At 46.1% G+C, this 26,371-nt stretch overlaps 1 protein-coding gene across 2 annotated transcripts; it reads right to left on the reverse strand.

Annotated features, from left to right (window-relative positions):
• Positions 1-11,424: 11,424 nt before the first annotated feature.
• On the reverse strand, positions 11,425-25,887 carry HEPACAM (hepatic and glial cell adhesion molecule). 2 transcript variants are annotated; one of them, XM_047693863.1, is made up of 7 exons: positions 25,496-25,887; positions 15,455-15,796; positions 14,449-14,730; positions 14,062-14,161; positions 13,412-13,485; positions 13,042-13,112; positions 11,425-12,512 (listed from the first exon to the last, which is right to left on the reverse strand). In XM_047693863.1, the coding sequence occupies exons 1-7, from the start codon at positions 25,836-25,838 to the stop codon at positions 12,210-12,212; spliced, it is 1,515 nt and encodes a 504-aa protein (XP_047549819.1). In that variant the 5' UTR covers positions 25,839-25,887; the 3' UTR covers positions 11,425-12,209. The 2 variants fall into 2 exon arrangements, with proteins under 2 accessions (XP_047549819.1, XP_047549818.1); XM_047693862.1 differs by having other exon boundaries at positions 13,256-13,485.
• Positions 25,888-26,371: the final 484 nt, after the last annotated feature.

A 26,371-nucleotide genomic window follows, 5' to 3' on the forward strand; every position in this document is an offset into this window, starting at 1 on the left:
TAGTAGGAATAATAGTAAAAGTCTCCACCTTGAGGGTTGGAGTAAGACTGAGATGCGATCCTGCATGAAATCATTTAAAACAACGCCGAATGCACTCTCAGTGATGGGTAAGCCTTAGCCAATATTGTTATTTATTTATTTTTACGCACATGCCATCATTGAAACTATTCAAGCATCCTTGGCAGGTATCTTTTCCAGGGTCTTTCCAGCCCTGCAGCCTGGAGGCAAGCCTTTCAGCTTCTGAGCCTGCAATGTCCGTGCTCACTCTGCCGCTCCTACCCGCCCCCTCCCCTAGAGAGACGCTGCTCTCCCCTCTCAGAGACCAGCTACTGTTTACAGGTCTCTTCCTCCCAAATCTGGAATCTCAGCCATTTCCTGGAGCTGTTCCCGGAAGGCCAAGGCCAGGCGCTGGGCCTCAGCGGAAAAGTGTCCAGCCTTTGTTCCCCATTGTTCCTGGCCAGCTCCTCTGTGGGGCCCCTAACACAGCTGACTCCCTCCCTTCCTCTCCCTTCCCTCTTGGCCTCAGCACCAGCCTCAGCCACAGCGCTAGGCCTCCTTCACCCCTCCTCTTTCCCCTCAAAAGCAGACCAACACTGATAAAGACAGTCAGAGCAAGAGAACACCCTAGTCTCTAGAAACTGGGCATTTCTAGCAGGTAAAGAGCAGACAGAGTGAAAGCAGCATAGTGATAGAGCTGGAAGGTAGGAATTGGGGTTAGAGAGCAGCATCTGGTATTTCGGAAGTGCTATTTCAGAAGGGCAGTGACAAAGTCTGTGGCAGAAACATAGGCATCTGTGTGCCCAGCAGAGTGGAGTACGGTTTATGGAGTCCAGGATCTGGGAGGCCAGAGTGATGAAGGAGGTATTCATGTGAACATTGAGGTCATCCAAGGACAAGACAAGGAAGGATGTTGTGGGACAGATGGATTTACTGTACCTACTGCCAACTTGGGATTTTTCTCAGGTCCAGAGCCCCCAAGTCCATCTGACCCCAGACTGCCTGCTGTCGGTCACCTTTCTGTAATCTCTTCTGCTTATCCATTGGACTTGGGGAGCCCAACCAAGTTCTCCGCTCATGATTTGAACCAATTGGATCGTACTCAAATCTCTACAACTCATAAAGATGGTATAGGCTGGCAAGTCTCACAGGAATTCAGACTCATGGCTAGCCCTATCCTCAGGTACACAGTGGGGAGGGGTGCCCGTGCTGAACAGCAGGAACGGAGCTCCAGAAGGAGGCTACAGCAGCCTGAGGAGCTGCCCCAATCCCACAGTCACATTCCTCATCCTCGGAGATCACCTGCTGTGATCGCCTCCATTCCCAGACTCTGAAGAGCCAAGTGCTAAGAATTGGGCTTTCCTGGGAGACACTGAGACTCTCCTCACTCGGTCCAAGCATCCAGGGTCCTCAGAGATCGTGGAGTGATGGCCAAGGGGACTTCCCAACAGTAAGGTGTGTCTGGATGGCTCCCAGGGATCACAGCGCTCATTTCCAGCAACTGCACCTCGCAGCATCTGTGTTGTCTCATTTCCACACATTAAGGAAGAGCCAATGGCATGAGTCATGCGGATGAGGTTAGCCCATGGGGACTGTCTCCAGTTATTTCAAGGACGCTCTGCTCTGGGGCCAGTCACCAGTTTACACAGAATCTTCCTTCACCTCCCGGTTTTAGAGTTTTGTGTTTTTGCGAGTAATTCTTTAGTTGCTTGTAAGAGGGAAGAGAGGAGAGGAGTTAAGTGTCCTCCTGAGGGACCCTCCAGGGCACATGGTTTCTCACCTCTGGCTCCTGGCTCCTATGTTCTCTGAAGATGCAGCCAGAACTCCTGCTGGGCAAGCTGGGAGGGCAAAATACATGAATTCAGGTGGGATTTGCAATTAGCCACACTTAGGCATAGATCCTGGGTTGACCACTTACTGGCAGAGAGACCTTGAATAAGTCACATAACCTCTCTGAGCCTCACTTCCCTTATCTGTAAAATGTTTGCATCAGGTTTATGGGGAGTGGATATGGAAGTGCTTAGAAAATACTAGATGTGTGTTAATTATCTCCCGTGTGCCTTGGAATACCATACCTCCTCTCTGACCCACACAGCCACAGCCAGCCCCAGCTACCTGGAGGCACTCTTTTAGGTCTTGAGATCCTACCCTTTTGGTCTTCTGGTTTTGCTTTATTTTTTCCTCTTTGCTTAAGTTGGTTTGGTCCCAATCTTCAAGTTCTCATTTTTGTTGCAGGATACCAATGGCTGGAGGGAAACTCAGTCAGGAGAGGAGACTGTAATGAATTTCTCTAAGCTGAATGGGAAGGTTGCCCTGATGCTACCTCACTGCCATAGCATCTGTTCTCTGGTTCCTGGGCCCATGTGTCAAGGGCAAGTTCAACATCCATGGGGGGGACTCATATCTAATGATTTCAACCCTACAGTTTCTTGACCTTTGCAACACCAATGACTATGGGTCACACTAGACCAAACACTGGAGACTAGACCAAATGGAGATTTCCAGGGCTTTCAATTTTCATGTCCAAGAAGAAAAGGAGATCAGTTACTGTACTTTGTGTTCAACTGGTCAATGCCTTCCAAGACTTCAAAGACCACCAGAAGCATATTAGTTTCTGAATATATGGGGTTTATTACTCCTTGCAGCTAAGGAATGCTCACATCACGGGGAACTGTGCAGGGTCTCAGTGAGAGACACTTAGTTGCTCAATAAGACACTTAATAGGGTGTTAGAAAGAACCAATTATGGGATTTGGGCTTTGACTGGCTGATATTGGGGAGGGTCCTATGAAGTGAAGCTTTGCTCTAAATTGGGTGTTGTCATGAATCAGGGACACATCTATGATTCTTTGCAGAAGAGTGTCTTTGATCATTTCCTTGCTATGCAGTAGATCAAGTCATTCTTCTTCTTCTGTTATGAACAGGGCTGCCCCTAACCTTCATTTTCTATGTCTCCTAGGGTAACTAGTAATCTAGTAGTAGGATTTCTGGGCCTTGGGTCCTACAAATATTCAACTGTAGATGGTCACGATTGTTTTCCAAATCAGTTGGTGGTACCAATGTCCTTGAACCACAACCCCAGAACTGTTGGTAGACCTCTGAATTTTTGACAGCTTATCATGTAAAATAATATTTTATTATTGTCCCAATTTGCATTTTCCTGATTAAATAATAAAGCTGACCACTTTTCAAGTGTTTACTCACCGTTTGCATTTTCTCTTCTGGGAAGTATTTGTTTCTATCTTTGGCTCATTTTTTTACTGCTTATTTGTCTTTTTCTCAATAACTTTCAGGAGTTTTATATAAGCTGGATAATAATTCTCTGTGGATTAGAGATGTTGCAAAAACAAGCTTGGCCTTCTATTTTCTCTTTCTTTATGGTGTAACAGATGTTCTTAACTTTACTGTAGATATATTTATTTTTATGCTTAGTGTATTCTTTCCATTTTTGAAGAAAACCTCTTTTACAATAAAGCCAAAAAGATAGTCTCCCATATTTTCTTCTGAAAGTACGAAAATCTCACATTTAAGTCTTTGACCTATCACTAATTGATTATTTTATATGGCTTATGTATATATATATGTGTGTGTGTGTACATATATATTTTCAGATAGTCAACAATACTCCCAGTACTACTTATTTAGTGACTTGCTGTGATTCCTTGTTACCCACCAAATGTCCATACATATGTAGCTTGTTTCATTGGCCTATTTATCTATCCCTGTGTGAACATCACATTGTCTCAATTACTAGAGCTACCTAATAAATCATGAGACCTGGAAGGGTGAGTCATTCTCCCCTTCTTTTTCAGAAGTGTCTTGGCTCTACTTAGGGCTTCAGCTTGTCAAGTTCCTTGCAAACCTCGTGGACCTGATTGAATATATAGGAAGAACTGACATCTGTTAACATTAAGTCTTCCTATTCTTGAACATGTATACCTCTCCCTTTATTTCGTCTTCCTTCACACCTTTCACACTCTTTCTTTTTTCTTTCTTTCTTTCTTTCTTTCTTTCTTTCTTTCTTTCTTTCTTTCTTTCTTTCCTTCCTTCTTTCCCTTTCCTTCTTTCTTTTCTTTCTTTCAAGATTTTATTTATTTATTACAGACAGAGATCACAAGTAGGCAGAGAGGCAGGCAGAGAGCATGGGGGGTGGGAAGCAGGCTCCCTGCTGAGCAGAGAGCCCGATGTGGGGCCACAACCCTGAGATCATGACCTGAGCCAAAGGCAGAGGCTTAACCCACTGAGCCACACAGGCGCCCCTCCTTCACGTCTTTCAATAATGTTTTAGATTTTGCTGCCCACATTTTGTTAAATGTGTTTTTAGCTGACTCCTTAAGCCAAGACAGTTGCAGTACCCCTACTATCCTGTACACTTGTCCCTGTGCAATGCTTGTCACCCCTCCCCCAAAGAAGTAGAGTCTTTTCCCCCAAAGCTCAACTGGCCTCGTGAATTGCTTTGACCAACGGAATACAGTGGAAGTGATGTGATGTGTGGAACGTTCAGATCTAAGCCTCTAGAGGGCTTGCAGCTTCTACTCTTGACTTTTTTTTCCCAATGTTCAGTTAGCCAGCATCAGTTTTTGACGTAGTGTTCAACGACTCATTAGTCGCGTACATGCTCTTGACCTTTTGAAACACCGCTCCGAGGCTGCTACACGAAGAAGCTCGGTAGAGATGAGCTATGAGAGCTGAGGATTCCTAGACCTACTAGCCAACCACCCGTATCAGTCAGCAGACAGGTGGGTGAGGCCATCTTAGGCTCCCAGATCCCCCTCAGGACAGCAGATGATGTGGTCACACAAGTGACTCATGGCACCAGCAGGCGAAGCACTTGGCAAGTCTAACTCAAACTGCTAACACAAAGGATTGCGACTAAATAAAATAGCCGCTTTTTTTTTTTTTTAAGATTTTTTATTTATTTGACAGAGAGAGAGAGAGAGGGAGGGAGGGAATACAAGCAGGGGGAGTGGGAGGGGGGAAAGCAGGCTTCCCCCTGAGCAGGGAGCCTGAAGAGGGGCTCCATCCCAGTACCCTGGCTGGGATGATGACCTGAGCTGAAGGAGACACTAAACGACTGAGCCACCCAGGTGCCCCAAATAGCCAAATAGTTGCCTTTTTTTTTTTTTTAAGATTTTATTTATTTATTTGACAGAGAGAGATCACAAGTAGGCAGAGAGGCAGGCAGAGAGAGAGGGGGAAGCAGGCTCCCCGCTGAGCAGAGAGCCTGATGCAGGGCTCGATCCATGACCTGAGCCGAAGGCAGAGGCTTAACCCACTGAGCCACCCAGGCGCCCCAACTGTTCTTTTAAGTTACTCAGTTTTGGGGTGGTTCCTTACAAAGCAAAAAGAATCGAGATACCTTGACATTATGTCTCGTAGTTTGTCAATTCTTTCAAGTTGTCTATGTAGGAAAGCATATAATCCACATATGAAGTTTTTGGTCTTTTATTTCCTTTCTTTATACTCCCCCCGCCCCCCGCATTGCCAGGATCGTGTTGACCAGAGAGAGTGACCGTGGGTCTCTTTGTTTCCTTCTTCACTTAGAAGGAATTCTTCTAATGTTTTCCCATTAAGAACGAGGGTTGGGGCGCCTGGGTGGCTCAGTGGGTTAAAGCCTCTGCCTTCGGCTCAGGTCATGATCCCAGGGTCCTGGGATCAAGCCCCGCGTCGGGCTCTCTGCTCAGCGGGGAGTCTGCTTCCTCCTCTCTCTCTCTGCCTGCCTCTCTGCCTACTTGTGATCTCTCTCTGTCAAATAAATAAATAAAATCTTAAAAAAAAAAAGAATGAGGATTGCTGTTGGTGTTTTGTAGATACTATTAATCAGATTTCAAAAAGTGTCTTTTTTTTAAAGTGTCCTTTTATTTTTAGTTTAAGAGCTTTTGATCATGATTAAGCATTAAATTCTACGAGGTTTTCTTTGGCATCTATTCAGAAGTTTGTCTCCTTTAGTCTGTGAATGTGGGGAATAACATCTATGAATTTTATGTTCTTTTAAAGAGGTATTTATTTATTTGAGGGGGGAAAGAGCAGGAGCAGAGGGAGGGGCAGAAGGAGAGTGAGAGGGGGAGCAGACTCACTGTTGACTGGAGAGTCTCTTCATGGGCCTCTCCGTTCCGTGAAGGGCTCTTGATGGGCCTCGATCTCACGACCCCGAGATCACGACGAGAGCCAAAACCAATAGTTGACTTCACAGTTGGCGTAACTGCCTGAGCGACCCAGGCATTCTGTGAATTTTCTATTTTTAAATTTTTCTTGCATTCTTGGTATTTACCCAAAGGAGTTGAAAACTTATGTCCACACAAAAATCTGCACACAGGTGTTTGCAGTAGCTTTATTCCTAATTGTCAAAACTTGGAAGTGACCCAGATGTCCTTCAGAATGTGAATGGATAAACCGTGGTTTATCAGGGAAGTGCAAATCGAAACCACAATGACACACCACCTCATATCAGTTAGAATGGCTGTATCCAGAAGACAAAGGATGATGAGGGTATGGAGAAAAGGTAACCCCCCAGGGTACTGTTGGTGGGAATGTGAATTGTAGCGCCACTATGGAAAACAGCCATGAAGGTTCTTAGAAAAATTAAAAATAGAACTGTTATATGACCCAGCAATCTCTCTTCTGGGTATATATCTGAAGGAATTGAAATCTAGATCTCATTAAGGTACCTCCGGTTCTGGGCACCTGGGTGGCTCAGTGGGTTAAAGCCTCTGCCCTTGGCTCAGATCATGATCTCAGGGTCCTGGGATCGAGCCCTGCATCGGGCTCTCTGCTCAGCGGGGAGCCTGCTTCCTCCTCTCCCTCTGCCTGCCTCTCTGCCTACTTGGGATCTCTGTCGTCAACAAAATAAATAAAATCTTAAAAAAAGAAAAAGAAACCTGCAGTCTTGCTGCAGTTCATTGCAGCATTATTCACAATAGCCAAGACACGGAAACAACCTGGATGGATAAGAAAAGTGTGATACAGGGCTCCTGGGTGGCTCAGTGGGTTAAGCCGCTGCCTTCGGCTCAGGTCATGATCTCAGGGTCCTGGGATTGAGTCCCACATCGGGCTCTCTGCTCAGCAGGAGGCCTGCTTCCCTCTCTCTCTCTCTGCCTGCCTCTCCGTCTACTTGTGATCTCTCTCTGTCAAATAAATAAATAAAATCTTTAAAAAAAAAAAAAGAAAAGTGTGATACATATATATATGTATCTCGTATATTTTGAGGTTAGTCAGATACACACAATTCAATTTTTTTTTTTTTGGTGAAATAAATTTTTTAATAATTGTAGTTACCCTCTGTAGCAGACACCACTAAGGTTCCATGTAAAATTCTTCAGAAGTTACCTCTAGCTGAAGGCTGTTTTCCGTTTGGGGACCAAATCTGGACACATGCAGGGCAAGCTAGAAGCACTAGATACTAAGGCTCACGATGCATGGAGATCTGGCTGATCAGTACCCCAGCTGCCTTGTCTCTCAGTTGGGATTACCCTGAGATCTGTTGATCTAAAATCTGATTTCAACACTGCTCTCCCATAGTCCCCCATAGTACTGGGTTCCAGTTTCCCACAGTTTTAACTGGTTTCATAACATATCCCTTACTGACTTTGATTGCTTTCCTGATCTACTTCCTTACACTCTACTGGTGTTTCCTGAAATAAATTATTTGCACTCAAATTCAAGGCACCTCACTTAGTCCTAATGTTAAAGGAGGTGATCTATTTAATTGGGATACTTTGGGGAGTCAAAGGCCATACTGGTTGTTGCTAGGATAACAGAAGTAAGCCAGGACTGTCTCAGGCAAACAGGATGTAAGATCATCTCACTAATTAGGCTTTTTGTCCCAAAGTCCATGTGTCTTGTGGTTATGGTTAATAGTTATCCCAGCTTCCTCTTGCTTGCTGTTTGCCTGGTATACCTTTTTCCATTACTTTATTCTCAACTTTTTTGCAAATCTTTGTATTGGGTGTATTTCATTTAAATAACATATGGCTGGATTATCAAAAATATAACCCAACAGAAAGTATTTTAACTGATGAATTTAGGCGATTTACAATTTATTTTTAATTTTGCCTTGTTTCTACCATCTTATTTTTGACTTTCTATTGTTTCACTTTTCCTGTGTTAGTTTTTTTTTTTATTGGCTTAAAAAAATTGAGTTTATGTTTGTTTCTTTATTCTTTTTTCCCTTTTTATTGTTTTGGAATTTAAACCAATTCTCTCATTCTATTCTTTTAGTGGTTACCCTGATAAGGTTCCCTTGATTATTTAAAAAAATCTGAAGTTACTATCTTTTTTTTTTTTTTTTTAAAGATTTTATTTATTTATTTGTCAGAGAGAGAGGGAGAGAGAGCAAGCACAGGCAGACAGAATGGCAGGCAGAGGCAGAGGGAGAAGCAGGCTCCCTGATGAGCAAGGAGCCCGATGTGGGACTCGATCCCAGGACGCTGGGATCATGACCTGAGCTGAAGGCAGCTGCTTAACCAACTGAGCCACCCAGGTGTCCCTGAAGTTACTATCTTAAACAACCTCCCCTCTGCAAAGAATTCAAAAATCTTGCCATAGTTTCATTCGGATAATATCCTTCCCAATTTATATGCTATCATTTTCCTTTATTTTATTTGTCAGGTTTTGGAAAGTACAAATTAGATACTATTACCATCGTTTTATGAGGTGCTATTATAGATTTGCCTACGTTTTTACCCACCATTCTTTTTTGTATCTCAAATCTTGCTTTTCCCTCTTCCCAAAATAGACCCTTTAGGAATTCTTATAGTGTTGATGGTAAACTGTAGTTTTTGTTCATCTGATAATACTTTTATTTTGTCCTCATATTTAGAAGATTGCTTGGCTAGGTACAATAATCTGGCTTAATAGTTATTTGTGTCTATTATTTTGAAGATACACTCCACTTTCTAGTGATTTTTATTATTGTGTGAACATGCAAGACCCATCTTTCTCTCTCTGGATGCTTTTTAACATTTTCTCTTTGTCTTTGGTATACTCTGCTTTTACTATATTTTGCGTAAAAGTGGAAATTTAAAAATTTATGTCGTGTGTGTTGATACCCTTCCTTTATCTGTATATTTACATTTATCATGAGTTCTACAAAAACTTCAGTCATTACTCTTAAAATATCGTCTCTCTTCCATGTATCTATTCTCCCCTTTGAGCTCTTGACAAAATACATGCTAGATCTTTTCATTCTGCGTGCCATATCCTTTACTCTCTTTTTCATATTTTTCATCTTCTTCTTGGCCTGTGCCTTACTCTGAGACATTTCTTCAGACCCATCTCCCAATTGAACTAACTCTCTTCAACTCTACTTGGTGTGCTGTTTAATTTTCTCATTTGCATTTTTATTTATGTAAGTTCCATTTTTATTTGTAATAGTTCTATTTTGTTCCTGTTCCACTTTGGTCACTTTCGACAGTCCCCTGTTGCTGGTTCATTTCTACAATTTTGTCTTTCATCTCTTCAAACATTTCGTAGTTATTTTATATTCTAATGTGATAATTTCAATATCTGAGGGCCTTTGGGTTCTAAATTTACTGCTTCTTCTATCAGCTGACTCTCACTCATGGTGATTTGTTTCCTTCTATGTTTAGCAGCCTTTCATGGTCATACCTGCTTGATCTTAATCTTTGAAAATTTTAGGAGATGCCTTTCTCCAGGGAGGATTTGCATTTTTATTTTGGGAGCTTGGGACTCCCTTCTGGGATACCAACTTAATCCAGGAGTCTCGGGCTCAGCTCCCCCACCCTGCAGCTAACCGAAGCCTAGTCTTCCATTACTGTGCTAAAATAAACGTTTGCTCCTGGACAATCCACATTTTATGAATGCTAAGTAGTCTAGACTCACCTTATACTTGCAAGCTTTTATACAGGCTGCTCCTTTCCCCGGCAATATGTGTTCTTTCATCCTGTTTCCTCACCTGATTAACTAATCTCTCTAAGACTAAGTTCAAGCCTGTTCTCCAAGACACTTTGGCTGGCAACCCCTAATCTAGGTTAGATGATGCTCTTACAAGCTCTCAGGACCTGCTGTAGCAACTTCAGTCATGGCATTTTCTACACTGTATGGGACTGTCTTCTGGCTAAGGGTCATGGCATAGTTAACACTGTTTCCCCACTGTCTCACACAGGCCTAGTCCAAGGTAGATCAACGCATTGGTTGAATAAATGAGGGAGCACTGGAATGAATGAATGAGTGAGTGGATGAGTGAGTGAGTGCTGATTTTGGAGTGGACAACTCGGGATTTGCAAAGAAGGTGAAGGATGATAAAGGAAGACGAGAAGCAAAAGGAAAAGGGAAATGACTAGCTTTTTAAGCTCCTTGTTTTGTTCTCCTTGCTTAAGCGCAATAAAGTTGTCCTTTCATTTCATCAAAAGTTTATTGAACATCCAGTATGTGCTAGGCACTCTGCTAGATGCTGGTAATACAAAGATGAAGATCAAAACAAAACAAAACAAAAACAAAACCACTTCCTTACTTATCCCCCTTTACCCCAGATTTAAGGCAAATTTGGCTTGAGCCTGGGAAGCTGGCCCCTCAGGGATTTAGCCCCAGGCCATGGAGTACAGCATGCTCTTCTCTCCCCCTTACTTCAACCCTGCCTCCCAACGCAGAACAGCCTGTACCCCTTCTCCTGCATCTCTCACCTGCCTGAACAACTTTCCCCTGCAGGCAGGATCTCATTCTGGATGAAGAACCCAAAGTTAGGGGAGCAGTTCTGGCCAAGAAGGGAAAGCAGCAAAGGCACCTGCTCAGTGAGCCTGGAGAAGTGCATGGGGACAGGGAGCTGGGAGGGGTATGCTGTCGAGGTAAGGGTGAAGGGGGCCAATTAGAAATGTTGTTGCCCTTGCGGCTGGAACAAAACTTGCCCCGGGGAGTGGTAGGGGACAGGGGTGTTTCTCTGTAGGATGGTGGAGAGTCAGGGCTGGAGTTCAGGAATTTGGGGAGAGGCCAGGGATGCAAGGACCCCTATAGGCATCAGGGACGGGAGATTAGAACACAGAGGCCCTCCTTCTCTTACAGATTTTTAATTGTCCTCACTGCTCACACAGTAGATTACTGTGTCTCCTGCAAACTGTTCAAGAGGCAGTGACATGGGCATGGCCTGGCGACACAGGGGCCCAACCTCTCTATAACGCTATGCTTGTGTGATTAGGGAGTCTGCCCTTGTCCTATCTCCTGGGATCTAAGTATCCTGGAACAAGGCAGGTGGGAGGCTGGAGGCCAAGCGTTGGAGCCTGTCTCCTTACCATCCCAGGGAGCAGTAAGCCTCCTCCTCCTCCCCTTCCCTACCATCATTCTGCAGACTGGAACCTTACTCTCTTAGAGCTGAAGGAAGCCCAAGGACCTTTCCCAGGGATACTGATTGTTTGAAAGTCTTGTTTTGTAAGGAAGCTAGGGAGAAGGCATAGGTGTGAGGGTTTCAAAAAAACAATTTCTTCACTTAATCTAGCTTTCTGGTCACGGGAGTGAGAACCTCCTTCTCTACAGGAATAGAGAAGGAAAGAATGCTTGGTAGCCACTGATGGAGGCTTTGGGAGGAGGCCAAGCTCTGGAGGCTTGAATCCTTTGCCCTTGCTAGGGTGCAGGTCAGGGGTCAAAGGAATGAATTTGACTCCTGCCTCACCAACTGATGCGCACCCAGGTACCAGATGCCCGGAGCAGGGTGCTATAAGGCACTGTCTTCACAATAATTCCCCGGATGCTCAGAACTGTCCTCTGCGCACCCACTAACTGGCAAGTTTAGGACAGTTGTTCCTTTTGGGTAAGTGGCCTCTCTAATCCGAGCTTACCAAGAAAGTGTCCCGGGAACAGGCGTTTGCTCAGAGGGGAGGAAGGTGGGTGGGAGCACAGAGCTCGGTAGGAAGGGCACAGGAGAGTCATGGGGGTTAGGTTACTGATGTTAGTTTCCATAAGACTCTTGGGGGATTGGGCCAGAAATTTAATAATCTATATGGTCCTAAAAGGGCACAGCCCATACCCACTGAGAACACAGCCGGTGAAACCAGGAGCAAACGCCACCCGGTTTCACCACTTGAGACACTCCTGGCTGCCCCACTGCGTCCCCATGCTTAGACTGGCCCCCACACGAGACCCCCGCGCCCTCGCGGGGACCTCCCCTGGCTCCTGGCGGCTCCTGGTCGCGCCCCCCCCCCCAGCCTTCCCTGGGCACCCGCCTCTTTGCAGGGCGCGCCCCCACCCCGGGGGTGCCGAGGAGGCTCAGGCGCTGATCTCCACAGGGCTGGCCTCGTCTTGCTCGCGGATCAGGTGCACGCCCGCAGTCCGCAGTGTGCGCGAGGCGCTGCGCGAGCGGCCGGGCGAGCTCGGGGCCCGGGGTGGCGACGTGTGTGTCCGGCCGGTGGCTGGGGAGCGCGCGGGGGAGCGCGGGTAGCGGCGGGCCGAGCGGATGGGCAGCCCCGGCGAGCGGCCGGGTACTCCCGGCGACACGGAGTAGCCCGGCGGGCCGGGCTCAGTGGTGCTCCGAGGCTCCGGGGCGGGGTTCTCCTCGGGCTCCGGGGAGTCCTGCAAGGACACGCGCCGCCAGAGTGAGCGCCCCGTCGGGGACGCTGGGCTTATGGAGCTGAAGGAGCAGGGTTCCCTCCACCCTCCCACACGGCGCAAGGCGGCAGACAGAGGTCTGGTTTTTCTGGCCATACAGACCCTTCGTGGTGCCTGGCAGGTAACAGGTGCTCGGTAAATGCTGACATGCATTAACTTGAGCGCTCTGTGCCCTTAGTCTCCTCTTCCTACTTGTCTGGCCCAGCCTGAGACAGACTCCGTTGTAGAACAGTGGGGGAATCATCAGAGTTAGAATCCAGAGACCTAGAAGCCTAGATCTGCCACTTAATGTGTATTTACTTGTTTGATCCTGAGCAAGTCATTTCACCTCTGTCAGCCTTATTTTTCTGAGCCCTAAAGGGCGGATGACACAAATATTTCCCAGGGTTCCTCGGAGTGCTATAAAGAGAGAGCAGTTCCGTGTGGCTATGGCACACCGGAACGCGGTAGGGCTCACTGTGTGTTTGTGGGGCACCGACCCAAGTGTGCTCACCTTGTCTTTCAGGATATACAGAGCCATGGGGTTCTTCCGCTCCTGCTCGCCGCCCCGTGGGAGGGTATCCGCTGCGCAGAGCGAAGAGTGGGGGTGGCTGGCTCCGTACAGGCCCCTTTCCACCAGCCAGCACCTACACTCTTCGCTCCCCGAGGGGCCGGTCAAGGCCCCACCACAACCTCCACCAAAGGATCCAGAATACCTGGGGTCCTACCTTGGCTGCACGTCTCCCTGCTCTGCAGTCTTCGTGCACTTGGTGGAGGAAGGGGCCCTGCACAGCTGGCTTCCTTGCGGCCCACTTCTGCCTTTTCCCAGCAGCCCACTGATCTGAGTGCCGATGGGATGGGTGAGTGGGTGGCTGGGAGCTCACCTTCTGGTTTCAGACGGTCGTCGTTCTGGTCCATATATTCCAGGGAGCTCTGCTTCTCCAGCTTCCTCTTCTTCCTGCAAATCAACCCAACAGCCTCTGAACAGAACTGTCGAGTGTGAGCAGGGGAGGGTCTGAGGGGCAGGGTCGCGAGAGGAATCTGGTGGCCACAAGAGAGGCCTTGTAACAGGAGGATGGGCTGGGGGCAGCGGGAGTGGCAATAGCCCGTGAGCTTTGGAATGAGTCGCCTCTAGGTTTGCATCCCGAGTCTGTGGCTGGCATCGAGGGGAAGTCCCCGAACCTGTTTGAGTCTCAGTGTTATTATCTGTAAACTGCGGAAAATCATACTTAAAACGCAGTTATTAACCACAACAACCATGCCCCGCCCACAAAAGTTGCTCTAAGGGAAACCATTGTTTGGGGGATGGTGGGGGGGCTGTTGGGGGTTGTGAGCCCAGAATGTAGTCCCATACGCAGCACATAGCATGTGCAAGGCTACACGTAGCACGTGCAAGGCTAAGAGGGATCTCCGGGGAAGAGGTGCAGGCCCCTGGGGGGATGGGCATTTAAGAGACTAAGAGAGAAGACTAGAGCGTGGGGTGGGGATGGATGGAAGGATTAGGGCGCTCAGGGTGTGGAACTTGAAGAATTACCCAGACTTTTTGGAGGGTTTCCAGCAGGCACAGACTGTCACCAAGGTCACAAGGAGGAAGATGCCTCCTGTGGACAAGATGATGTAGAGGGAGCTTCTTCCTGGGGAGAGAGAGAGAGATCGAGAGGTGGGAGAGAGTTCAGAGGGGAACAAGTCTGGTGAGGAGAGCTCCTGCGGCAGAAGGAAGAGAAAAGGATCCCCATGCGGCTTGGCTGGCCTATGGCGGGTTGCTGGCCTATGCCACCCGTTGCTGGCCTCCCTGGAAAGCTGGCCCATCCCTGCCTCTCTCTCCCCATCTAGGGGCCCTCTGTCTGGACTGTCCTCAGTCCCTCACAGTGCCGGCCTCTCAGGATTTGGAGTTCCCAGAGCAAGAAGACAGGGCACTCACTGTACACGGTGATCTTGATGGGCAGGCTGCGGCCCTCGCTGATGGGGTTCTCCACCACACAGCTGTACAGGTCATCATCCTCCATGAGCACGCGGGTGATGGTGAGCACCTTGTGGTCAGGGGACAGGAGCATTCTCGAGTCATTGAGGAGAGGTTTGCCATCCTTCAGCCAGGTGTAGCTGGGCTTGGTGCCGTTCTCGTGCGAGCAGTTCAGGGTGAAGGCCTCGCTGAGCTCCAGCACAGTGGTGGAAGCCACTAACACCTGTGGCCTGGAAATGGGCACTGAGTCCCAGGGGTGGGGGAGCCTGTGAGCCGGGGCCAAACAGTGTCTCCCCTCCACTTTGTAACTCCCCGCCTTCTAACATGTTGCAACTCGATTTGTGGTCTGAGAGGCCCTTCAGGGATCATCAGTCCAATCTTTCCCCATAATCCACCCATTCATTCATTCATTCATTCATTTCTTTACCGATTATTTGTGGAGCACATACTAAGCACAGAGGGTACAATACTGAATAAGACACCCATGGTCCCTGCCCTCACAAACCTTCCCTTCCTTCTTCTCAAATGCCTTTTCAAGATGTCTTGAAACTGTCCCCGCCTGGAACGTATTTCAGTTGGGCTAAACCTATGTTCCAAACGTCTGGGTTCTAATATTGGCTCTATCACATACTAGCTGTATGACCTTGGGCAAGTTAGTCAACCTCTTCGTGCCTCAGTTTCTGTATCTACAAAATGGGGGTAAGTTATATTAACTATGCCTACATTATTATCAGCATTAAATGAGTCAAGATATGCAAAACACTTAGACTAGTTTCTGGCCCACAGTAAGCACTCTGTGTGCATTAGCTGTGTCCTGTCTGCCAAAAAACTCTGATGCCCTACTGTCTCACTCTCAGCTCCCAAGTGGCTTATGTGTTGGTGTGTCCAGGATCTGGCTAGTGTACTGGGCAGACCCTGCCCAAATCTTAGGACCAGTCCCTTCTCCATCCCTATCAGAGCAGTTTACCATCCACAGTGAGGTTGATGGTCTTCTCCCCGGTGAACGTGTCATCCGTGATGGAGATCTCAACCTCATAGGTGCCCTCGTCGGCCAGCTGCAGGTCACTGAGAAGCAGGGAGCCATTTTCGAAGAGGCGGATGCGGTCTCGGTAGTCAGGCCGTAAGGTGCCAATGACCTCTGTGCCAATGGACTGTACCACGGTCACTGGCTTGTCCCGCTTCAGCTGCCACTTCACCACGGGCTTGTCACTGCTCGTGCTGCTATACTGCACGGAGAGCAGGGCTGACTTCCCCACTGTGCCATGGATCAGGCGCACCGGGCTGGTGATGTTCACCCCCTCCAGCGGCTCTGTGGACAGACACCCATGGGGAGAAGGCAGTATCAGACCCTTGGCTCCCTAACCCTCTCCATCCTTTATGTCCTCAGTTGTCTTCATGCCTCACTCTCTGGGCTCCTCATGCCCTGTCAGTCCTTCCTTCTTACCTCTGATGCCATCTCCTCGCCCATGATAGCTCTGGGCCCCTCTGATGCTCCATCACCCTCACACCCATCCCATTGCCCTCAGTCCTTCTTCTCACTGGCCCTCTGCCTCTGGTGGTTTTCTCCAGAGCCTTTCTCTTGAGGAAGACCTCCAACTAACCCACACGCTATGTGCTCCATTCACAGAAACATTTATTGAGAACTTCCCATGTGCCAAGTACTGTTCTATGTCCTGGGGATGTATCAACGAGCAAAACAAACACAGACCTCAGGATGAGTTTGTCAGATTTGCTTCTGATTGGGGATTGGGAAAGTAGGGAATGGAGAAGTGTGGAAACAGAGATTCATAGAGAAGGGAGTGCGCCACAAGACAGTGTCAATAAAGGGGAAGTTTAGGGGCCCTTCTTCATTCATACCGAGAGTCTCCTCTCTCCTTGCCCTGGTGGCAAGGAACACTTTACTAGGCCTGCCCAGGACTGAACAGTTCTTCAGCTGAGTAGTTGGTTTTGGAAATACACCCAGGCCCCAGCCCAACAGGCAACTCCTATAGAAGAGGGATTTGGGATGGGCAGAACAAAGAGTTTGGAATCAGAAGACCTTGTAAGATTGGGCTCTACCACCTTCAGGCTCTGTGGACCTGGGTAAGCCATCATTCTAGGCCACATTTTTCTCATTTGGAAAATCAGGATACAAGTAACAACAAGAATTTCCTCAACAGGTTCTCAAAGGAAAAGCACAACACATACATCACCTACTGTCGTGTAGTGGAGAGAACACAAGAGTGAGCATCAGAGACTTGGGCCCTTATTGTTGACTTAGGACCTAGGAGAAGTCACTTCTCTGTTTGGGACTCAGGTAGGTAAAATAAGTGGCAAACTTGATGTTATAACCACTTGTTCCAGCCCTGCCATTCTGGGATTTTGCCATCGTGTCCAATGGTTACCCCATCTAGAGCTGGATCTCATATTTCAGAGATCTCTTAGGGGGCTTTGGGGCCTGAACTGATGCCATTCATTGGTGTAACATGTCCTTGTAGAACATTACAACTACCCAAAGGAAGGTCTTCTAGAGAGGACATCAGTTGGGAGCAGGGCTGAGTTTAGCTAAACAGACACTTACAGGTCAGGTTCTCAGTCCCTCTGTACTCCCAGCTGCTCTCTCTGATGGTCACTGCCTCTGAAGTTCCCTGTCTCTTTCTCCCACTCTCCCACTCTGCTACTATTTTTTAAATTTGGGGAAGTTAAGTTGTACCTTTCCTTTCTTTATTCTCCTCCTTGAGCTCAAAGGACCCAGCCCAAACCAGGAGGGCATTAAACTAAAAGGTGAGTTATGGAGATCAAAGCAAATGTAATAAATCTATTCAGTCCATTTTTGGAACAAGCTCTTTGTTAAGGAGTGAGCTCATCATCTTTGAAAGGGGTCAAGGAAAGGCCCATTGCTGTTCTTTCACTTCTTTGTGCTTCAGTTTCCTCCTCTGTATAAGGAGGTTGTGGGCCCAGATGATCACAAGGGGTCTTCTCAACTCTGGCATTCTATAATCCCTTACCTGCCAGGTATGTTAGAATCATAAAACCTTAAAAGTGGAAGAGACTATTTGAATGATTAAGCTGCCATACATAGGACTATGATATACTTTTTTAAAAAAAGACTCATTTATTTATTTGAGAGAGAGAGAGCACGCAAGAACGCAAGGGAGGGGCAGAGGTAGAGATTCTTAAGCAGACTCCCCCCTGAGCATGGAACCCAATGCAGGGCTGGATCTCATGACCTGAGCTGAAACCAAGAGTCAGTTGCTTAACCGACTGAGTCAGCCAGAGACCCCTAGGCTTGTTATCAAGAGGAGTTTTGATTTGGGGGAGGTAGATGGACAAAATCAAATATTTTCAAATATTTTTTATTGAAGATATTTTTTCCCATAAAAGCATGTATAAAAATGAAAACAAAATCTAGTTCTGGCTCAAAGATTTGGTAGAAGAGATGGTGGGGACCAGACTCCTGTCCTCCCCAGTAATTTGGGGCACTACTAGGAATCCCTCTGGCTCTGTGTATCAGACTGAAATCCATTTGATCACATAATACTTCACGTTTCTTCCAGCTCTCAGTTTCTGTGATGTTTAGGTGGGATTTCCTCCCTAGCCACTGCGAGGTCTCAGGCTTGGCTTGATTTAGAAAAACAAGTTTTCAGAGTTCCCTTAATAAGCAAATAGACTTTGGTATGTGGGACTTGAGGTGGCCCTGAGAAAAGTCATTGAGTTTCATTAAAGGCCATGGTGGTGATGAGTAAATGGTTGGGGAACCTCTGTTCAGGACACAGTTGGAAGCAGTGGGGTGTGTATGCATGAGGGTTGTATATGCAGAACCGTCCTACATCAAACTTTGAGGGTTCTCCATCCAGGAGGCTGGGAATTGACAGTGCCAGCTCCAAGGAAAAGTGGAAGGGATTCCCCCTCCCTTCCATCTTCTCTGGCCCTCCCTTGAGCTTCCCTGTGTCCTGTCTCTCATCCTGTACAAGGTCCTAGTGGTCCTTTTGTGATGTCTTCCCAACTCAGATCAGTTCATTTTGTCAGTTTAAATTTGATTCTTCTGCATAAAAACATTGGAAAAGCTACTGCATATGGATTGCCTTAGGTTTCACCTTCCTCTAGGTGGGCACCTTTCTTGTGTGCAGGAACATGGGTATGACCATGAGTCGCAGGGATGTATGTACACATGTTCAGAAATGAATGGAGCAGTCTTTCCGAGAAGTTAACAAAGAGAGTATTTTGCTGAGCAAACACTGTTTCCAAAAACTCTAGCCAAAATTAGAGTTGGTATTAAGTTCAGGGTTCTACAACTTTCAAGGGACACAGAGAACTGGGACAGGGGCCAAAGCAGGACACAGAAATGAGGAAATGGCTGTAACAACTATGATCCACAGTGGAAATAAAAAGGGCTAGGGCTATTCAACCTTGAGAAGCGATTAACTTAATCATGGTCCTTGAGTCTCTGAGGCATCATTATATAGAAAGTCTCTGTTCCCACTGGAGGCTGAACAAAAGGAAATTGACATCACAGCAAGATTTACCTGTCAACTTAAACTGTGCCATACTGATAGGTGGCCTCTCTCAAGGAGGGTTTTGTCCAGCAGTGACAACCAAGGAATGTTAAGCTTTAAAATATGAGAATGTATATGCCAGTGGCCTTGGGTTCCCTTAAAGCCTCTTCCTTTAAGGGAATCATCATCTCTTCATTTTTCTATGTTCCTTTATGCTTGGCACAGTTTTCCTTTTACCAGTATTTGCCTGAAATTTTCCTTTTAAAAGTGTCAGTGAGATGATGCCAAACAGGTATTCTAGGATTTGGTCTTTATACACCTAATCCATACTCACTAGCACCATGGGCTGAAGTTATATCCTTTTTTATGGGTTTTTGTCTTGTTTGGGTCTGTCACCACAAAGAAGTCCCTCTGGTCATCACAGATACCCTTCTCTGGCCTTTCTCCAATTCTATTATTATTATTATTATTATCATTATTATTATTTTTGAGGTGAAGTGAGCAGAACTGCATACAAAAATCCAAGGGTGGCGAATGTTTATAGCAGCAATGTCCACAATAGCCAAACTATGGAAAGAACTTAGATGTCCATCAGCAGATGAATGGATAAAGAAGATATGGTTCATATATACACAATGGAATACTATGCAGCCATCAAAACCCCAAAAATCTTGCCATTTGCAACAATGTGGATGGAACTAGAGAGTATTATGCTAAGCAAAATAAGTCAATCAGAGAAAGATAATTATCATGTGATCTTTCTGATATGAGGAATTTAAGAGGCAGGGCAGGGAAGTCATGGGGGGAAAGGGTTGGAAAATGAAACAAGATGGGACCGGGGAGGGAGACAAACCATAAGAAACTCAATCTCAGGAGACGAACTGAGGGGTCCTGGGGGGTGGAGGGGATAGGGTGTCTGGGCTATGGACACTGGGGCGGATATGTGCTATGGTGATTGCTATGATAAGACTGATGATTCACAGTCCTGTACCTCTGAAGAAAATAGTACATTATATGTTAATTTTAAAAAGGAGGAAAAAAAGGGAGAAAAGAGAAAAAGAATCCGAGGGTGGCACATAGCATGGTTTTCTAAAGGGAAAACATTTTGCTTTCTGCTTTTGGTTTTTAATGTTCTTCCTAGTGATCAATGCTCTGAGAATAAGCCCCTTCTTTGTCCTGTCCTATAGGTGCCCTACTGATTACATACTTGTTGAGGTTACTGTGTTGGGTTTTCCTGTTGGTATCCTGTTGAGCCCTCCAAGGGCCGATAAGAGTGTGAACTCATTTTAAGTGTCAGTCATTCAGGAACACAGGAGAAAGCCAGGAAACAGAAAGTGTGAAGAAGGCCCTTGGGATCCAGGAAGAGAGAGGTCTTTGTACCTTTCTATCTGTACTTTGAAGTGTATAGATGTTCAGTAATGTGTATATAGCTAATAGGTATTAAGATGGCACACAGAGATTTACCCTGTTTTAGATCAGAACAAGCATTGCTGTTAAGCTGTCAACTCTCCAAAACTGACTGAAAAATTTAATACAATACCAACCAAAATCGTAGGAGGTTAACCTTGTGAAAGAGCACAAGACTAGACAAACAGATCAGTGGAATAGAACAGAGAGTCTAAAAATAAACTTATATATGACCACTTGACTTAATGAAAAGGTGATGCTTCAGTGCTCTGGGGGGAAAGGATTCTTTCTGCAATAAATAGTGCCAGGCCATCTAGAAAAGAAATGAATCTTGATCCTTACCTCACACCTTACACAAATATCAATTCTACGTCAATTATGGATCTAAATGGGAAAGGTAAAATAACATTTAAAAAAAAAAAAGGAAAACATAGGAGAATATCTCTGTGCCTTGAGGGCGGACAGATTTCTTAGGACACAAGAGTGGTATCCATAAAAGAAGGAAGTGATACATGAACACAATAAAATTAAGAGTTTCTGTCATCAGAAGATACCATTAAGAGAGTAAAAGGCAAAAAAAAAAAAAAAGAGAGAGAGAGAGAAAGAGAGAGTGAAAGGCAAGCTGCAGGATGAGAGATATTTGCAAGGCATATATCCTATAAAGGACTTGTATCCAAAGCATATTTCTTAAACTACAAATCAATACTTTTTTAAAAATCCAGAAAACTTAGTAGAAAATGGGGAAAAGACTTAGAAGAGGTACTTCTAAGAGGTACTTCTAACTATCCAAATAGTTAATAATGATATGAAAAAGATACAACTTCATTAATAATAATAATGGAAAAGGAATTTTAAACCATAATTTGATATCACCTCATACTCACTAGGGTGACTACAAGAAAAAGGGACGCATATAATTGCTGGTGAAGATGTGGCATGTCTGGAGCCACTGGTGGGAATGTGGATTGATCCAATCACTTTTGAAAATTGTTTGACCATATGTGGTGAAATTTTACTAAAGTTAAATACACACATATAACTCAGCAGTTTGACTCCTAGGCATATCCCCAAAGAAATGTGTACATCTGTTCACCAAAAGACAGGTCCTAGAGTATCTTAACAACTGTCTCAGTAGAGCCCCAAACTAGAAACAACCAAAGTGTCTATCAAAGTTGAATAGAAATATAAACTGTGGTATATTCGTACGATGGAATACTATAAGGCACTGAGACCAAACAAATAACAATTTCAACAGCAACGCGAATGGATCTTACAGATTTGGTGTTCAGCGAAAGCAGCCAGATACAAAAGAATGCATGCGTATGATTCCATTTATACAAAGTTCAAAGATATGCAAAATTAATCTGTATTAGAAGTTAGGATACCACCGTAACCCTGGGGGAGGGCAACAGTAACTGAAATAGAATGCACATGATTCTGAGGTGCTGAAATGTTCTATTTCTTGATCTTGGAGTCTGGTTCCATGGGTTCATTCACATTTTAAAGGTTCTTTAAACTGTATCCTTATGTTAAGTGCATTTCCGTACATAACTCTCTGTTAGAAGAAAAAGATAGGACCCACAATGTAGAGGTAATCTTAGGGCTAAATGGATAGAAGCCAGGTAAGGGACTTCTTCCTCTTGGGCCCCTAGAGGATGGAATAGTTCTAGGATCTCAGAGAGTAAAATTTTGCCAGTCAGATTATCTAGATCTATGGCATGCCGTGTTCATGTCTGTATGTTGGTGTTCTAGCCTCTAGAAACAACCTTGTTTGAATGTTTCATGAATTGGGCTGTGATCAATTTAGGAAAGCCTCATTTGTCCATGTTAGGGACAAAGCATTAAAGACTGAGTGTTGGGCACCTGGGTGGCCAGTCTTTAAGAGTCTGTCTTTGGCTCAGGTCATGCATGATCCCAGAGTCCTGGGATCGAGGCCCACATCAGGCTCCCTGCTCTGCAGGAAGCCTGCTTCTCCCTCTCCGCTCCCCCTACTTGTGTCCCCTCTCTCGCTGAGTCTCTCTCTGTCAAATAAATAAATAAAATCTTAAAAAAAAAAAAAGACTGAGTGTTTCTTACCCCCTTTAAGTCTGGTCATAAAAAACTACATTTCTCAGACTTCTTTGCAGTTAGATATGGCTATGTGACTGACTTCCAGCCAATAGAACCAGTGGAATTTATAGGTACCACTTATAGTTTAGAAAAACCTCTCTCCTGTTGTTGGTTTTCTGTTTTGTGTTTTTTGTTTTTTGTTTTAAATTATTTACCTGAAAGAAATGGAGAAAAACCTCAGGGTGACAGGGTGACTACTGGAAACTCATGTCAAAATTGATAGAGAGCTTTATCAACTTGGTCCCTGAGAACTTCACGGAACAGAGCTCTTCCTCATCCCAGGCCTAGACTGGAACTGTATTGTCCTATTACATAGTAATATGTACTATTACATGGAACTTAAATTTTAGAACATATTTGTCACAGAAGATAGCATTTTCCTAACTTAGTGAGCTTGGCAGAAATTCCTTGTGGGATCTTAGCTCTTTGTTGTTCTCTCAGCAATACCATGGCCCAAGCTTGCACTTACCTCTTAACCATTGTCGGTCATAACTAATATCCCATCAGCCTAATTTTTATGTTGTGCTCTATTTACTGGCTCACATTTTCCCACACAGAAGATCCGTGGTCACCTTTTGTTTTTACCTGGTCACGCTGACACTCAAGGTCTTTCTATAATTTTTTTCCTTACCATTTGATGACCTGAAAGAATTTAGGGACAGCTCTGACTTGTGTATTTTCCTGTGTACTTTGTATTCTCAATTCACCGCCTCCGTATTTTCAGCTCTGGTGGTTCCTTCCACTCGTTGTAATTTCCACCGAGACCACTCTCACCAAGGCGAATAGTTACCTCTGAATTGCCATCTCCAACAAACTCTTTTAGTTGTAATATAATAATAACGGTTGAGCTATAATTGGTTCTTGATATACTGGAACTCTTTGACACATCTGATGCTCATTCTCCAAAAAACTCCCAACTCCCCTAACTTTTTGGACACCACAGTCTTCTAGTTCCCCCTCTGTCTCTCTCACTGTTCCTTCTTGGCCTCCCCAGAGGGCCTTTTTCCCCCTCGACCTTCCGCTACAAATCTTGGGGTTACTCAGTGTTCCATGTTCAGCCCATTTTCTCCTCCTAGGTGATATTATCCATTCTCATTGTTCTGGATTTCACCTATAAGCTGACCTCCCTGCCCCCCACCCTCACTGCTGCTTTAGGCTATTTCACAATTTCCCATAGATGTCTCATGGGCATGTCAACCTAAGTACAGACAGTACTCATGATCATACCCCCAACCCTGTCCCAGGTGTCACTTCAGGTTTCACACAGAAATCCTACTGCCCTCTCTGGATCTTCCCACTTCCTGTCAATCACTAGGTCCTGACCTTCCCTCCAAAATATTGTCTCCACATGCCCTGTTCCCCCTATTTTTATCCTAATTCCAGGTCATGTTATTTCTCTCTTGAACTATCACAATAGCCTTGTTATCAGTTACATTGTGCCCCCCCCACAACCCCAAATTGATATGTTGAAGTCCTAACCCCCAGTACCTCAAATGGGACCTTGTTTGGCAATGGGATTATTACAGCTGTAATAAGCTGAGATGAGGTCATACTGGAGGAGAATGGGCCCCTAACCTAGTATGACTCATGTTCTGATAAAAAATGGAAATTGGACACAGACACAAGCATAGGAGAATGTCCTGTAAAGAGAGAAGTTCTGCTGTCCCAGCCCAGGAACTACCTAAAGCCAGCAGAGAGGCCTGGAACAGATCCTTCCTTAGCACCCCAAAGAGAATATGACCTTGCTCTCAATGTTTTAGCCTGCAGAACGGTGAGACTAGACATTTCTGCTGTTTAAGCCACCCAGTGTGTGGTTCTTTGTCCCAGCAGCCCTAGCAAATGGATACAGGCTTCCCTGCCTATCTCGATTGCCTCCAGCTTCTTCCCCAATGCCTCGCAGCAGAGCGAGCTCTCCCAAACACAACCCATCCAATACCCGCTCTCCCCCTTCACTGTTTACAGATTATGTCCCAGGTTCCTTAGTATGGTTTACAAGGCTCTTGCCAAATTCACATTTTCCTCTCCAGCTAAGTTGAGTGGCTGGGCTGCCCCCAACTGCATGATGCCATTTCAAAATATTGACCTTTGCCCATTTCCCCAACTATAATGCCCGTTCCCACACCTACTTAGTATTCTCATCCTTTAAAATTTAGTGCAGACATTCCCAGGACGCCTGCCCAGATATGCCTCCCCACCCCACCCGGCACCACGAGCACCAGCTTTGTGGAGGGGGTAGGTGATGTCTCTCTGATCCCGGGTCTCCTCTGTGTATCAGACACACAGGAGTTTCTGCATTTTATTAGAATGATCTTTGCATCGGTTTGCCCCAGCAAACTGTTAATTGCCAGGCTCTCCGGAGTAGTGTGTGTGTGTGTGTGTGTGTGTGTGTGTGTGTATACGCCCATGCCCGCACACACACATACACAGAAACACATCTATTTAAAGTAAGATCGGTTCTCTAAGGAGTTGGTAGGGGGCAGTACAGAAGGTAGGGGTCTATGGCACGGGGTAAGTTATGGATAGATTGGTGTGATTTCCAAAAACCAAAAACAACCAAAAACCAAAAGGCTCATTATCTCCCAAGCTTATTCCATCTCCCTTGCTGTTGTACACTCAGGGCAGCCGGGGTGGGGGTTGGGGAGGCACAAAACCCAGATCTCCCCCACCCCTCCAAGCCCCATCATGATCCCTTGGAAAGAACGCCGGACTGGCCCACGCCAACAAGACATCCCATAAGAAATGGCCCACTGCCCTCTATCTAATGTACTGAATGCCGTGGGAGCTCCAAAGTCATGCAGCCTTTTGGGGGAGGGGCGCAGGGGCCGGGCGGGAGGCGCAGAGAATGAAGAAATACATTCAACACTAATGCCTGAATTGACTGAGATGCTTCCCACAGCCGCTTAGCTCTCTCCCCTCCTCCCACCTTAAAGGCATTCTGACCTTCAGCTCTCCCTCCCTCCCTTTTGCAAGTAGCGGGCCCCCTCTCCAGACCCTCTCTTACTCTTCTGGTCTCCTACCTGTGTGGATCAGAAGAAGGTAGACAAAAGGAGTGAGGCTCAAGGCACTGAAGGCTCTGGATGGGGCTCCCCTTTCTCTCTTCATTTTGGGTGGCGTTCTCCAGCTCCGGCGCACACAATTAGCATGATTTCTCCACTCTGGGCACGTCCCTTTGTACCACTCGGAGTTTCTCTGCCCGAACACAACCCTGCCAACTTCCCTCTGAATACACAGAGCCCTGTGTATTGCTGGACTTGTTCTTTCCTCTCTTTCAGACCAGGCATTTTCTAGTTTCAAAGCACTACATCCCCGGGTCGGAAGGGGGTATCTGCTTAGGATATAATCCTCAGTGCAGGTTCTCATCGGATGGGCCCCATCCGTTCTTTGCCTGCCTGTGCTGAGCCCCACTACCTACCAGGGGGTGATGAGGATTGGGGCTCAGTGAGGGGACTGGCCTGGGACACACACTGAACTGGATCTTGTGTCCCAACCTCCCCTGTCTCCACCTCACGCTCCGTGTTCCTGCGAAGGAAGGGCGCGTGCCAGGGACAGACCTCCAATAAGCTCCGAAAAGGGAGGGAGAGGAGCTTTTAAAAAGCCCGGGGAAAGACAGACTCCAGAGAACTGCTGAAGAAATGGAAAATCCCTGTTCCTCCCCCAGGAAGAAGATTGGAAAATGGCTCGAATTCTGTTATTTTCCTACCTATCCTCGTCCTGCCTGGCACTCTCTCTCCTATCACAGAACCACATAGATGCTGGGGACCTCTTTCTAGGAACCACTCTGTTCACTCCCCTGCCTCCAGCCAATTTTCTAGAACATGTCAGAACACAGATGAAGGTAATACTCTAACAGCCAGGATCCTGGTTCTGTTAGCAGCTTTGCCACCTACTTATCT

Source organism: Lutra lutra, chromosome 10, assembly GCF_902655055.1.
Source record: "Lutra lutra chromosome 10, mLutLut1.2, whole genome shotgun sequence".
Classification (NCBI taxonomy): domain Eukaryota; kingdom Metazoa; phylum Chordata; class Mammalia; order Carnivora; family Mustelidae; genus Lutra; species Lutra lutra.

What these genes read in the sequence shown, in the direction of transcription:
- HEPACAM (XM_047693862.1), bottom strand. Translation starts at nt 25,838, where the DNA reads ATGAGAACCTGCACTGAGGATTATATCCTAAGCAGATACCCCCTTCCG. An exon ending in CCTTCTTCTGATCCACACAG is followed by an intron (nt 15,797 to 25,495) that starts GTAGGAGACCAG and finishes GTCTGTCCACAG; the next exon opens with AGCCGCTGGAGGGGGTGAAC. An exon ending in CATCAACCTCACTGTGGATG is followed by an intron (nt 14,731 to 15,454) that starts GTAAACTGCTCT and finishes CCTGGGACTCAG; the next exon opens with TGCCCATTTCCAGGCCACAG.